The 15,582-nt window shown below is 51.0% G+C and overlaps 2 protein-coding genes across 5 annotated transcripts in view; both read left to right on the forward strand.

Moving 5' to 3' along the window:
• The window catches only part of CCDC134 (coiled-coil domain containing 134), a 26,747-nt gene extending 19,753 nt beyond the window's left edge, over positions 1–6,994 (forward strand). For both annotated transcript variants that reach the window (XM_009234423.4, XM_002831195.6), the window contains one exon: positions 6,391–6,994. In XM_009234423.4, coding sequence (XP_009232698.2) covers positions 6,391–6,516 — 126 coding nt within the window. In that variant the 3' untranslated portion in view covers positions 6,517–6,994. The remainder of the gene's footprint in view (positions 1–6,390) is intronic.
• The window catches only part of SREBF2 (sterol regulatory element binding transcription factor 2), a 79,619-nt gene continuing 70,869 nt past the window's right edge, over positions 6,833–15,582 (forward strand). For 2 of the 3 annotated variants that reach the window (XM_024239668.3, XM_054543523.2), the window contains exon 1: positions 6,833–13,754. In XM_024239668.3, coding sequence (XP_024095436.3) covers positions 13,358–13,754 — 397 coding nt within the window. In that variant the 5' untranslated portion in view covers positions 6,833–13,357. Of the gene's footprint in view, positions 13,755–13,921; positions 14,433–15,582 lie in introns of those variants that run through there. The other variant, XM_054543524.2, reaches the window with a different exon arrangement.

Below are 15,582 nucleotides of genomic sequence, written 5' to 3' on the forward strand. Positions count from 1 at the left end.
GCTCAGATGCATACCACATTCATTCGTTCAGCATCAAGTGAGTATCTATTGCATCCTGCCCTGTTCTCCTGGGAGTGGCATTCTAGTTGGGGAAGACAGGCAGTCAGTTTAAAAATATATAATGTGGTAGGTGGTGACAAGGGCTGTGGAGAAAAAAGGCAGGGGAATGTGGTTAAGGAATGCCCGGGGTAAGGTGGGGGTGCAGTTGCTATTTCACATGGCCTGGATACTGTCTTACTGAATTATCTGAAGGAGATGAGGGAGCCATCTATGTATCCCAAGGAAGAACATTCCAGGCTGAAGGAGCAGCAAGTGCAAAGGCTGTGAGTTGGAAGCATATTTGGGGGCTGGGGAGTGTGAGAAGATGGGGTCAGAGTTGTAGGCCTGATCCTGAGACCCTCAGAGGTCTTCACAAGGGCTTTGGCACCTACCCTGAGGGACCTGGAGAGCAGGGTTAACAGGCTGTGACTTACCACTTTATATATATATATATATATATATATATATATGTATATATGTATATATATATATATATGTGTATATATATGTATATATGTATATATATATATACACACGTGTATATATGTGTATATATACACACGTGTATATATGTGTATATATACATGTATGTATACGTATATATGTATATATGTATATACGTATATATACACGTGTATATATGTATATACGTATATATACACGTGTATATATACACGTGTATATACGTATATATACACGTGTATATATACACGTGTATATACGTATATATACACGTGTATATATACACGTGTATATATACGTGTATACATGTATATATGTATATATACATGTATATATACGTGTATATATGTGTGTATATATACGTGTATATATGTGTGTATATATACGTGTATATATGTGTGTATATATACGTGTATATATGTGTGTATATATATGTGTATATATATATATATATATTTTTTTTTTGAAATGGAGTCTCGCTGTGTCCGCGCAGGCTGGAGTGCAGTGGCGCGATCTTGGCTCACTGCAAACTCTGCCTCCCAGGTTCATGCCATTCTCCTGCCTCAGCCTTCTCAGTAGCTGGGACTACAGGCGTCTGCTACCACGCCTGGGTAATTTTTTTGTATTTTTAGTACAGACAGAGTTTCACCATATTAGCCAGGATCGTCTCAATCTCCTGACCTCGTGATCCGCCCACCTCGGCCTCCCAAAGTGCTGGGATTACAGGCGTGAGCCACCGCTCCCAGCCGTTATTTATATATATATTTTTAAGATGGAGTTTTGCTCTTGTTGCCCAGGCTGGAGTGCAATGGTGCGATCTTGGCTCACCACAACCTCCGCCTCCCGGATTCAAGTGATTCTCCTGCCTCAGCCTCCTGAGTAGCTAGGATTACAGGCACAGACTTACCACTTTAAAGAGATCATCTGGCTGCTGTGTGGAGCATGGTCGGGGACCAGAAGTAGGGACGCAGGTGTGGAGGCTGCTGTGCTCATCTGTGTGGCAGTTGATAGTGGCTTGAACCAGATGATGACAGTGGAGCTGCTGAGAAATGGTCAGGTTCTGGTTCTCTTTTGGAAGTAGAGCCAGTGGGATTTGCTGAGGAAGTATATGTGGTGAGAGAGAGAGGAGCGGTAAGCATGACTAGAAGACTTTTGGCCTGAGTGTCTGGAAGAATGGGACTGTCATTTTTTCAAATTCTTGGAGAGGGAGGGTATTAAGAGTTTTTTTCTGCACCTGGTGAACATCGGAATAAAGATGTCAAGGAGGTAGCTGGATATTTGACTCTAGACTTCAGGGAGGAAGGAGAAGCTGGACCTATAAATGTGAGAGCCATGCCTATGTAGAAGGCACCAGAAGCCGTGAGACAGGACAGTCATCTGGGGCATCGGGCAGGTAGAGAAGCAGTCTGAGGACTGAGGCCTGGGATGGGGCTGGAGATAGAGGTTGAAGGACTGAGGAGGAAGCAGCAAGAACCCGCAGAAGGAGCAGTCAGCATGATGGTGGCCGACCCAAGAGTTTCCCAGAGGCCACACGAGGAAAGCGTTAGAGGAAGTAGAGAGGGAGCGATCGGTGTGTCAGACGCTGCTGGGAGGTAAGGAAGGCGAAGACTGAGAATCGACTGCTGGACTGAGTAATGTTGAGGCCGTTGATGGTCTTGATAAAAGCTGCTTTGAGGGGGTCCTGGGAACAAAAGATTGGATTTCCAGAGAATGAGAGGAAAGGAAGTGGATGTGGCAAGTGTAGACAGCCCTTTCGAAGAGTTTTCCTTTCAAAGAGAACAGTCTAATGGGAGAATAGCTGGAGGACAATGTGGTTTCAAATATTAGTCCCTTGGGAGAGACCACGGCAGGCTTGTACTATGTGGATGGGACTGATCCATTAGAGAGGGAGGAACTAATGAGGCCAGGGGCCAGGTTGCTGGAGCCTCATCTGGAGGAGGTGAGGAGGGGTGAGTTGCAGTGCTGGGGGAAGGCTTGGCCTTGTACAGAAGAGCAGATCCTTAAACTTGAACAGGAGGGGAGGTAGAGCATGTGGGCACAGAAGCAAATGGGTTGGTGGGTGTGGTGGTGGAGCTGCGGGGGTTGTCTCCTGCTACTTTCATCCTCTCTGTGAGATAGAAAGCAAGGTCATGGTCTGGGAGTGAGGGGAGCACGGAGGCTTGAGGAGAAGGTATGTGCAGGAGAGCAGGAGGATGAGCGGACCAGGGAATGAGGCTGGATTGCCAGCAACACGGAGGGCCTGCTCGTGGTTATGGTAGGGCTAAAGAGTTAGAGAGGATAGAAGGCAGTGACCAGAGTGGCATGCTTGAGGCTATGGAGGATGTGGTTGTTGTCAGGGACAGGCAGAGCAGGGTAGCTTGAAGACAGGAGGAGATAAGGCTGGAGACGTAGCATGGGGTCCAGGCCCTTCAACAACAAGCTTAGGAGTTTGGGGCTCTATCCTGGAGCCAGATGCATTTTTGCAGAGCAGGCAATGAAGAGTGAATTTGGAATAGAGAGGAAATAAATTGATAACTAACCTAACAGTGAAGACAGCGGAGGCACAGGGAGGTACAGTAATCAACCTGAGGTCTCACAGCCAGTAAGTGATGGAGTGAAGGTTCAAATACATGTGGTCTGCCTCTTGAGCCATGCTCTTAACCACAATGCCGTGTTGGCCATCAGCCTGCTGACCTGACCCAGGCTGGTCAGGTACAATCAGGGGTGGCCAGGGAAGATTCCTGGGGAGACATCTAAAGATAGACTCAAAAGATGACTAGGCACTGCCAGGCTTAGGTGGGGAAGGGGACAGGGAAAGGATGAGTGTGTTTCTCTTCTGACCCAGCTAGGTTGGGCTGAGCCTGCTGAGGCTGGAGCGGCTAAGATCTCTTGACTTGCCCTTGCCCAGCCAGAGTCAGAGAGGAATGGGGTCTCTGTGACCTAAGGGGTCTCCCAGCTCCCCGTCTTAAGTGGATCAGGATTCGCTCACAGAGATAGGAGCAGAGTGTGGTAGGGAAGTACTAGGCAGGGAAGTGTGCAGCCTGCGAGGCTAGTCCTAGTTGGGCCTACCACATGCTGTGTGACTCACTTACCTTCTCTGGGCTACACTTCTGTGAATCCCCCCATCTTCCAAAGTCATGACTCAATCTAACCTGGTAGGCAGATTACTCCACAAGGTGGAGCTATTTGTTTGTTTTTAGTATCTACTTTGATCAGATCAAACATTTGTCACAATTGCCCTAGGAACAAATAAAAGGGTGTGTTTTACAGCACAGCTACCTGAGTTGTAGGCATAGTAAATCTTCACCTAACATCATCCATAGGTTGTGACTTTAAGTGAATCTGTGTATTACAAACCAATTTATCATAGGCTAATTGATATAAATAAGAGTTAAGTTACTACAGCATATTTCTGGTCAAAAAACCATTACCAAAAATTTTTTTTTTGAGACAAAGTCTCGCTCTGTCGCCCAGACTGGAGTGCAGTGGTACAATCTCAGCTCACTGCAACCCCCGCCTCCTGGGTTCAGGTGATTCTCCTGTCTCAGCCTCCAAAGTAGCTGGGAATACAGGCACCCATCACCACACCTGACTAATTTTTGTATTTTTTAGTAGACACGAGGTTTCGCTATGTTGACCAGACTGGTCTTGAACTCCTGACCTCAAGTGATCTGCCCACCTCAACTTCCCAAAATGCTGGGATTATAGGCATGAGCCATGGCGCCCAACTCCAGTTTTCAAAATAAAAACCAAAACACTCTTAATATGAAACATTGAAATAAATGTGAACTATACATACATTTAAGAAAGATTCATCAAAACAAGTAAAATAATTATTTATCCATTTAGTCCCATTCAGTGTCCAGCCTCTCCCAGCAACTCAGAGCATAAGGGAGGAACCAACCCTGGACAGGACGCCCTCCCATCACAGGGCACACTCACACATGCCTCCGCAGTCAGACTGAGACAGTGTAGACATACCAGTGAACCCACCATGCACATCTTTGGGATGTGGGAAGAAATTGGAGTACCCAGAGAAAACCCACCAGAACACGGGGAGAATGTGCGGACTCCACACAGAGAGTGGCCCTGGCCAGGAATCGATTGTTTTTTTTTCTCATCCACATTATAATGACACGACCTTGAACTAAACCACATTATTCGAGGACCTGCTGTACTATTGTATTTCCTATTCTAACGTGGCTTGCTCATTCATTGAAAAAACACATATTGAGTGCTCTTGAAAAGCCAGGAAGACTCTGTGCTAAGGCCTTGTGGCAGAGGACACTATCCTCCTACCCTCATGGAATGTGCTGTCTGGGAGGGCGATGGGCACAAGAAGGAAGGAATCAGCACAAAGTTGAAGGGAGCACACCACCAGGAGCAGCCCCTCAGGGAGTCAGGTCAGGTCTGGAGGGCAGTGAGTCAGCTGAGCCTGAGCTAATGTGGCAGAGGGGTGGGTGTTGGAAAGAGCGTTCTGGGCCTCGGCCACAGCACATGCAAAGGCCTGGAAGTGAGAGAGTACGGGGAATCCAAGAACATAAAGGTGGGGGATATGAGGTAGGAACAGAGAGGCGGGCGGGGTGGACCTGCAGATATACCATGTGGAACTTTGTCTTGAGAGTCATGGAGAGCCATGGAAGCTGGAATGTGACATGAACAGATTTACATTTTGAAAAGATCCATCCGGCACAGTGGCTTATGCCTGTAATCCCAACACTTTGGGAGGCTGAGGCGGGTAGATCACGTGAAGTCAAGAGTTTGAGACCAGCCTGGCCAACATAGTGCAACCCTGTCTCTACTAAAAATACAAAAATTAGCCAGGTGTGGTGGTGGGCGCTTATAATCCCAGCTACTTGGGAGGCTGAGGCAGGAGAATCGGTGGAACCCGGGAGGCGGAGGTTGCAGTGAGCCAAGATTGCACCACTGCACTCCAGCCTGAGCGACAGAGCAAGACCTCTGTCTAAAAAAAAGAAAAGAAAAGATCCAACTGCAGTGAGGAGAATGGCTTGAGAGAGACCAAAGGGGATGTGGAAAGCCCTTGGGAGGCCCCTAGAGTCATCCAGCAGAGAGATGGGGGTGGTGATAGGGGCAGCAATAGTAGAGACAGAGAAGTGGATGGGTTTGAGAGAGATTTAGGGCTTGAAATTAGCCAGGCCTTGGTGATGGACCCGAGGAGGGAGAGGGAATGCCGGGTGCAGGTGGGGCTCCTCGGTTTCTGCCCTGCTGCTCATCAGAACAGGGATTCTGGGGAGAGGGAACCATACTGAATCTAGGGTGCATTTGGGACATCCTAAAGGAGGTCTCAGACAGGCATTTGGAAATGGAGATGCAAGTTTGAGGGGTAACTAACCACACAGGCCAACAGAAGCTATGAGTTAGATGAGACAATCTGGAGAGAGAGGAGGGAGGATAGCCAAGGTCCTGGGTTGCAGTTGAAGAATGCCCCCCCGCCACCCCCCATCGCCGATGAAGTCCTCATCCTCCACCCTCCCCCCGCCCCGCCACTTGCCCTATCGTCTGTGACTCTGGCTGACCTCCCTCCTCTCCTCCTGAAGGGTGCAGCAGGTGTGGGGCTCCCGGGTCTGTGGTGGTCTCAGCCACTCTACCCCCTCACCCTGGAGGAGTCTGTGTGTTGTTTCTCAGATGCCCCATGTAGGTTCCCACCTCAGCATCCGTCCCTCCACCTAGAATACCCTTCCCTTTCCTCATGCTGTTGGTTTGGCAAACTCCTGCTTATCTTCCAACACCCACTCAGCAGTTCTCCCAAACCCATTTCACTGTCTCCATGTCTGGGGCAGGACCTGTGTCCAGGGAAACTTTCTATTCCCACACCCCACTGGTGGCCTAGCTCAGAGCAGGCTCTTTGCTGCCACAGACTAAATCAGACTGCTCTTCTCTTCCCTTCAGTTCATTCCCAGCACTGACCCTTTCCAGAAGGCCCTGAGAGAAGAAGAGAAACGCCGAAAGAAAGAGGAGAAGCGGAAAGAGATCCGAAAAGGCCCAAGGATCTCCAGATCCCAGTCTGAGTTATAGCCCTGGAGCAGCTCAGGGCTCAAGGGGCCACGAGGAGGCAGGTCGGGAGGAAGAAGAGGAGGAGGTGTGGTTGTAGTGGAGAGCACCAGCCAGCCCCTTCCAGAAGGGGAGGCCACATTTGCCCGGCCCCCTGGAGCTGGGTCTGAGCCCCAGCTGAAGGGACTGAGTCTCAGATGGCTGGATTTTCTCTCAGGGGCCTCCTGCTGAAGGGGCCTTCAGAGGACTTTATGCTGGAAATATGACCTGTGCAGACTGCTGGGGGAGGCAGGAAGATGCCCGCCTGGACCCTGTTGGCGGCTGAAGACCTCTGGCCAGCTGGCTTCCGCTCTTGGTGGGGAAGCAGCAGAACTAGGTTCTGAGCCATGGGTCAGGGTGCCACCCTGCTGCTGGCCCCACTGTGTCACAGAGCTGCCTGGCACAGGTCTCAGCCCCTCTGCAGAGACACAATAAAAGCCAGCAGACACTTTGGACCGACCAAGGCTGGTGGGGGCACTTTGAGGGGACCAGGGCCCCTTAGGGATGTAGAAACAGCTTGGAGGATGCCTCTGCCCCACGAGGAGGGGCCCCAGGCCCTGGCGGGGCAGAGAAGCAAGGGGCTTGGCTTGGGCCTCCTGTTCCTACCCCATCACTGCCCTTGACAAAGGATTGGTGTTGGGAAAGGACCTGGAAGTGCCCTGGGACCTGGGAAACATTTAGCTCAAGAAGACCTTGGAGCAACATGATCTCTGTCCTCAGATGTCTGGGGACAGTCATTGAGCAAGCACAGGGAAGTCAGCTTGTTCTTTCCAGCAGCGCTGGAAGACAGTCAACCTGTGGGGGGGGGGCTGCAAGGGGACAGGCCGCAGCCCTGCAGGAGGCTGTGCTCCGCAATGGCTGCTCTAAGCTGCATGGGTCAGACAGCTTCCTGTCTCGGGAGGCCACAGGGCAGGGAAGCTGCAGAGGGCATGTGGCCTTGGGTAGGGCAGCTGCCTTTCACTCATGCCCCTCCCAAGCAGAGGAGGGAAGGGTTTTAGTGAGAATTCTAGCTCTGCCTCTTTGACTTTACCAAGTCAGGATCTGCCTCTTAAAGGAGCAGAGAAAACCGTCACAGATCCCCTCCACACCCAGCCCCCTACCACTGACAGAGCCCAAGTGAGATCTGAGTCTTAGCCCTTCAGATTTGCTGACTGGCCTTGGCCCATGCCTCCCTGTGCTGCAGCTTTATTGGCAAAATGAATTTGATGGTATCTGTATCCCCTGCCCAGCCCTAACCTGTTTCTCTGAGGCTGGCCTCCCTACGGGGCTGCAGCAGCAAAGGGAAGCCGAGCCTTACGGAGGCCTCATGGAAGGGCCCAGAACATCCTGCACCCACCAGTTACTCAGAAGTAAGGGGACAAGAAGCAGCTGGAAGAGAGCTGGGTGTGGGGGCTGGGAGGAGTGCTGGAGAAATTTCCCCATCAGAACTGCACCAGCCACCTGGGGCCCTTACTGGGCAGTGGAGGCAGGGCAGTGTGGTAGGACTGATTCAACAGACCTAGTTGTGTCTCCACCTTGCCCTTCTCGGGTTGTGTGACCCCAGCCACATGGACACCCGACTCTGTGAACTAAAGGGCTGGGCCGTGGCATTAACAGTGGAGGGTGTCCAGGTTCTTGGTGTCTTGAACAAAGAATTGGGCAAAATGCACAAAGCAAGGAAGGAATGAAGGGTTTTACTGAGAATGAACGTATACTCCACAGCGCGGGAGAGGGCCTGAGCATAGGGACTCAAGCAGCCCGTTACAGAATTTTTGGGAGTAAATACCCCCTAGAGGATTCCACTGGTTACCTGAGGTACACCCTATGTAAATGGAAAGGATGAAGTAAATTTACAAATTCATTTACAGCATATACCATATGGGGAGGATATTTCCTGTTATAGCTGAAGCGTGAATTGGCCTTATGTTCCCTGCCTCCAGACCCTATTTTCCTGCATCAATGGGAAAGGGTCAGATTCACTGGCTCAGCTGTTTAACCTGTCCTGGTGTCAGCAGCTGGAGCTGGGCGTCAGGACCAGCCCACAAGCTCTTCCCTGCCGGGAGGACCAGGCCAGTTGCTGTCCTCTTCATGCTGGAGAGTGGTTGTGGTTGCTGACTTAGCAGAGAAGGTGCTTAGCTTTCCCCGTAACTGGAGAAAAAACTTTCTAAGAACCAGGCCTGGTTGGCAGCAGACCTAGCTTTCTTGGGGTGTCAGGGAGGTTAAAGGATACCTCAGAACAGTCAGCGGTGGGTCCAGCTTCGGCTGGAGGTTCTTTCTACTGAATAACTTCTATGGGCTCTGTCATTAGCAGGATTTGTATAATTTGAAGCAGAGCTGGGCAACTGCAGAGCAATGGGGAAGGCAGCCCAGTGTGGTGGCGAGACCTGGGCAACTTGGGACCAGCCTGGGCTGTCTCTTGCCAGCTGTTGTTATCAGAACCAGGCTCTTCACACTCAGATCCTTGGGCCCCCCCATCTCAGAATGCCCGGTGGTTGAAAAGATGAAACCTGGAATTTAAGTGACTTCTCAGTGATGTGTGCCCTTCTCTGATGGTTCCTTGTTCATCCCATATATTTACTGACTGCCTGCTGTATGCAGAGCCAAAGAGTGGGGCCTGGTCTTAACTATCTCCTCATCTGCCCCTTCTGGCACCTCCTTCCTCCTGGGCTCTTTCCTCTAATACTGTCATCCTCTCTCCATCCTGGTTAATCCTGTCCTTTCTGCCCTCAAATGGGCACCTTCAAAGAAACAAACAGAACTACTCCACTCGCTCCCTCTCTCCCTCCCTTTACTGCCACTGTTGATTGTTACAGTCACTTGCTCCAGGAAGTCCACTTTCTGAGTCTTACTGCAGACAGAGCCCACCCCCTGAGCTGTAAAGGCCCTAGGGCACATGTTTGTCCAGCCGCCTCTTGCAGCTGGGATTGTTAGGTCACTATAGCGCTACCAACTGCATATACCACTCTGGGAGTTGTGCTGGTGGCGGCAGTGGTCACAGGTGCCAGGGGCAGCAGTGAAGGGGTGGCTCTAATGCCAAGTCCAGTGACCAGTGCCAGGGTGCCCAGTGGTGGCAACAGTGGTGTTTTCAGTGTGATCTTGGACATTGCTCCTGTCTACTCAGCTGCTAGGCCCAGTCTTTGGAACCACTGGGGAGTCCGTGAGCTCCCTGATATCCTTTAAGGCAGCGTTTTCCAGCAGTGGCACTATTAACGTTTGGGGCTAGATAATTGTTTGGTGTGTGTGTGTGAGGAGGGCTGTCCTGTGCGTTGTAGGCTATTTTAACAGCATCCCTAGCCTCTCCCTACCAGGTGCCTGTAGCAGTCCCCCAGTTATGACAACCAAAAATGTTTCCAGACATTGCCAGATGTCCACTGGGAGGGAAAACCTCCCTGGTCCACAGCGCTTCTTATTCCAGTCCCACATCTTCCTCCCCTTCCCCATCACTGTCCTCAGAGAGATGCTGTTGACAGCTCCTTGAGGTGATTCTCTCAGGCTTGTTGTTGTAGTTCTCTGCTGTCAAGTCTGAGCCTACTGTCTCTTCCGGATTCTTCTTTCCTCACCTGCCCCCATTTGCATGAAGTTTTTTATGGAGCTGTTTCTATTTTGTTTTTGGGCAGCCATACTCTCTAAGACCTAAAAGCTGAATACTCGCCCTGTTACTACCTGATAATTCTCATCGCTTATGTTTCCAAAACCAAACTTGTTATTTCCCTCTCTAACCCCATCTCTGTCAAACAGTGGAGTACATGCTTTTGGTTAATCCAATTGGAAGGCTTCCTAGAGGAAGTAATATCTGAACTGAATCCTGAAAGATTAGGGGAAGAGGAAGAAAAGGAAAGGTGCTGTGGACAAAAGGGGAAAGTGTCAGAGGAAGTAAATGAAAAACCATGTATAAAATTATCTTCTGTGACCCGTAGCAGGTGCCCAATCCATGGTAGATATTGAAACATAGTGGTTACCCAGTCTAATCCATCCCTTTTCTTTCTTTCTTTTTTCTTTTTTTTTGAGACAAGTCTCACTCTGTTGCCTGCCTGGAGTGCAGTGGTGCGATCTCCGCTCACTGCAACCCCCGCCTCCCGGGTTCAAGTGATTCTTCTGCCTCAGCCTCCTGAGTAGCTAGGACTACAGGCGCTTGCCACCACGACCAGCTAATTTTTGTATTTTCAGTAGAGATGGGTTTCACCATATTGGCCAGGATGGTCTCGATCTCTTGACTTCGTGATCTGCCTGCCTCGGCCTCCTAAAGTGCTGGGATTACAGGCGTAAGCAACTGTGCCAGGCTGTCCATCCCTTTTCAGATGAAGAGCTCAGGTCCTGAGGAGTGACTTGTCAAAAGCTGCTCTACCTCTCAGAGCCAGCCCTTGTCCTCCTGCTAGCCAGAGCAAGGTACCACCTGGAAGAGATGTTCAGTTACATGGGATCCAGGGCGAGAGGGAAAATATCAGTGCTTCCTGAGGTTCCGGTCCAGCCACCATTCTTCCACCATTTCTACTGAGCCTTCACTTGTACCCCTTCAGTACACTTGGCGAGGCATCGCGGCCTCTGGGCAGGTTCAGTGCGAACCTATGGGAACAGGTGTTGTGTGCCACCTCTGGAGGGGGTTACTGAGGTTCTGGGTTGTGGGGGGTGCCCTGGGCCAGAGTGAGTTGTATGGGAGTTGTTGCTGAATCCCCCCAGAGTACCAGTCACACACCAGTGTGAGGGGCCTTGCAAGAGCCACTGGGCAGCACAGTTGAAGGTGGCACCTTCCTGCTCAGTGCCGGGTCCAGAGCAGGGTTTAGTTTTCTGTGTCTTTCAGGGTGAGACTGGTGTATTCTATACCAGCCTCCCTATGTGTGAACAATGACGAGAACAATCTTGTTTTCTCAAAAAATAAGACACTATTTCTCAGTTATACACTTTCATTATAAAACATAATTTAAGCAATACTGAAATGCCAAAAAGAAAGTAAAATTCACCCCAAATCTCACTACTCCTGTAACTATGTCTGACAGCCAGCTGTTGGGTCTTCCATCGTTTTTAACCTTCAGGTGAGCACACAGATCCTTATTTTTTCTTTTCTTTTTTTTTTTTGAGACGGAGTCTCCTTCTGTTGCCCAGGCTGGAGTGCAATGGCACGATCTCTGCTCACTGCAACTGCCGCCTCCCGGGTTCAAGTGATTCTCCTGCCTCAGCTTCCTGAGTAGCTGGGATTACAGGCATGCACCATCACGCCTGGCTAATTTTTGTATTTTTAGTAGAGACAGCGTTTCACCAAGCTGGCCAAGCTGGTCTCCAACTCCTCACCTCAAATGATCTGCGCACCTAGGCCTCCTAAAGTGCTGGGATTACCGGCGTGGGCCACCACGCCTGGCCAGATCCTTATTTTTTCAATTACAATACAGCAGTATGCAAGGCACTTACTGTATGCCAAAGCTTATGCCCAGAGCTGGCTGCCAGCAGCTCCTCCTGCCTCAAGGCCTTTGTCCATGTCATCATTTCCCCTTTGGCTATAACAGCGGCAGTTCTCTCATAATTTTAGGTTTCATCTTAAATGTCACTTCTTCAGCATCTTCTTGACAGCACAAGTCAGGGCCCTTGTTAGTTTCATCACATCCATTACCTTTCCTTGATCACTTGTACCATCATCTGTAATTTATTTTTATGTTTAATATGGGTTTGGGATTTCTGATTTTTTTTTTTTTTTTTTTTTTTTTGCTAGACTGGAAGCTCTCAGAGGGCAGGAACCATTTGTTTCCCTGCCACAGAAATGTTCAATAAATATTGTCAATTGAATGTGCAAATAATCTCACTTAACCACAGCTATGAGAGATGCTATTTTATCCCCATTTTAGAGATGACGAAACTGAGGCTTAGAACAATTAAACAGCCCAAGGTCACACAGTGAATTAGTGGATCCATGTGTCTGCCTCCACACAGCCTGTGTGTTCTTAATTATTGATCACTAAGCAACAGCTGCCTCTCACAAACTGGCAGGAAACTTACTTTTCCCCTTTATCAATATATTGTGAACGCCTTTTCTTGCTAATAAATATACATTTGTGTGCGTAATTTTTAATGATCCCATGGTATTCCATCGTGTGGATGTAATTTACATATTCATTTCCTTATTCTCACTTCTTCCTAGTTACAGCACTTCTTTAAGCACTTGTAATTTTTATTCCTTAGGATAAATTCCTAGAAGTTTACAACACGACCAGCTGCAAGATGGGGCAGTGAGGTGCTTGAAGGAGTGGGTGGGCTGCGCTTCAGAATCCCGGTGGAACTTTTTCAAAAAACTCGTGCCCGGGGCCCCCCTCTCAGGAGGCCGTAGGTGGGCCTGGGCACTGGCGTGGTTTTCAGGTCCTCAATGGTTCCAAGGTGCCAGGGATTGAGGACCACTGCAGTAAGCGCGAGGTCACGGCGGGTGCAAAGCAGCAGACGTAAAATCCTGACCGCCCTGGGACAATCTGCAACCTTGTCAAGCCTCCGTGCCCGCCTTTGTAAGGAGGCTGGCAGAAGCGGGACTTGGATGACCCTGACTCCCGTCCCGAGCGCTGGGGTCCAGGTTTGACTCCGCTGGCTTTCTCAGGCGGGCAGGGCGGGGGTAGGCAGCTGGGAAGATGACGTAATGTACTCCCAGCCAGGGCTGGAGGCGGCAGGCGGTCGCAGGTGGAGGGTGGCCTGTTAACCCTTCACTCCCAGGCCAGTGGACGGACTTGCGTGTGGCGCAGATCCAACGGAGAAGGCAGCGGCTCCTTTAAACAAGGCGGAGGAGGTTAAGATGATGACCGGACAGCTACTCCAGGCATTCGCTCCGAGGCCGCGGGGGGAGGGACCTCACTATGCAAATCTGAGCTGCTGATCGATGACGCGCCATCACCCCACGCGCCGCCTCGCTCGCCGATTGGCTGAGATGAGCCTGGTCCCATTGACAACAAACAGGGGGGCGCGCTGCTTGGAGGCGGGGCCGCAGGGGGCGCGGGCTCGGGCGGGGGAATCCCGCCCCGCCCTTTCCGTGCGGCGCCCGGGCGCAACGCAAACATGGCGGCGGGTGGAACCCGTCGGTGAGGCGGTACCGGGCGGGGGTTGTCGGGTGTCATGGGCGGTGGCGACGGCACCGCCCCCGCGTCTCCCTGAGCAGCACGGCAGGGGGGCTTCTGCGCTGAGCCGGGCGATGGACGAGAGCGGCGAGCTGGGCGGTCTGGAGACCATGGAGACCCTCACGGAGCTGGGCGACGAGCTGACCCTGGGGGACATCGACGGTGAGTGGTGGGTGGGTGGGAGTGCGGGGGCCGCGCGGGGAGGAAGGGGTTACGGCGGCGCGCCCGGGTGCGCGTGCGCCCACCCCCCGGCAGCCCCGGCTCGCGCGGGAAGAACCCCGTGCGCACGGTCCCCCCGGCGGTCCCCAACCCTTCCGGCGCTGCGAGCGTGAGCCTGGCCCAGCCGCGCCGCTCCGCGAGGCCGTGGGATCTGGGGCGCCGCGGGGCCGAAAGCGGCGCGAGGGTCGCGGGTTCTAGAGCGCGGGGCCAGGGACGTCGCGGGGGCGTCTCAGCGAGCGGCCTAAGGAGAGCGCGTGGCCGCCGCCTCCCTCGCGCGCCCACACGCGGCTTCCGTGGTCCGCTCTCCCGCCGCCCGCGACCGCGCGTCGCACCTGTCACTCCCTGCCTGTCCGCGGGGGCGGCTTTGGGATTCCCGGGACCCAGCCCCCAGTCTCCGCGCCCCGAATCCCAGGGCTTCTCAGGATTGACCGACGGCCAGGTCGCCGGGTGCTCCGCGAAACTTTGGGCATCTACTGCAGAAGCAAGTTGCTGATGAAGAGAGCAGAGAGAGCAGTGGCGGCAGAGTGTGGACGCATCTCTCCGGGTTGGAGACCCGGGCGCTCCTGCTGTCAAGCTGCAAAGGGAATTGAGCAGAAGGAATTTTGAGTTGTGGCCCCTCGGGTACGGGCTGGGGAGCGGGTGGCCTTTGTTCCGGCGCCTTAACAGCGGAGTGGAAGAGCTGGTAGGAGCCCAGGGATCCACTCTTAAAATACTAATTTTGCGACCACGGGAACTACGATTTGGAGAGGGTCAGCGGCTTGCTCAAGGTCACCCAGCTGGTTAGAGCCTAGTTCTTGCAGTTCCTGGGCCAGTATTGGTTTTTTTATACCCCTCCTTTCAAGAAAGAGTCCAGTTGACTAGGCTAGTAATCTTATTAACTCGATAGTTGCACTCTTATGTTTAGGCCCCAAAATGCTTTGTATTATTTCACTTCTTCCTCACAACAATCCTGTGAGATATTCTTATTACCCCTATTTTAATATGGTAATTAAAGAAGCCGAGGCCAGGAGATGTTGACTTATCTAAGGCCACTCACTTTAGAAAGCTTAGGCAGAAACACAGGTGCATTGTACTTTTCAGTTTTCAGAATGCTTTCATGTCCAGGATCTCACTATAGCCTTGCAGGCATGTATGATGCCTACGTTCCCGTTGTGCAGATGAAGAAACAGAAGCAGCAGAAGATTCTGTTTTGGGGGAAGAGATAAATGCAGCAGCTAATTGAAAAGGATCTGTTTGCCATTTTCCCATTTTGCTTTTGTAATATTTCTCCCCTTGGTTTGTCCTTGATTTCCATTTTGGTCATGTGGGCAGTGTGATAAGACCCTTAATTGAAGCCCCAGTTCTAACCACAGACTCTTTACTAAGTGCTTCTAAATACAGAAATGGGTTAACAAATGGGGGATGGGGTAGGTGGGGGTTGGGAACATAGCAAGGGCAGCTAACATGTTTTGAGAACTTCTGTGCCAGACGGTGTTAAACAGTTATACACGTTAATGTTCTCAATCCTCCTAACAACCCTGTCAGGTAGAGAGAACTGTTATACTAGTCATCTCCCTCTCACAGATCCTGAAAGTGAGGCCCAGGGCAGTTCATTAATTTACTGAAGATTACACAGCCAGTAGAAAGTACTGTATGTCTATAGCTGCCTACCTGCAAGGGCACAGAAAGAAATTCATGTGCATTTTGCATTCCTATTCCATGATCAATTCCTATTTGTCTTATTTTGTTTATCTAATTTTTAAATTTAAATTTTTATTTATTTAGTTATTTT

This window comes from Pongo abelii, chromosome 23 (assembly GCF_028885655.2).
Source record: "Pongo abelii isolate AG06213 chromosome 23, NHGRI_mPonAbe1-v2.0_pri, whole genome shotgun sequence".
In the NCBI taxonomy this organism is placed as follows: Eukaryota; Metazoa; Chordata; class Mammalia; order Primates; family Hominidae; genus Pongo; species Pongo abelii.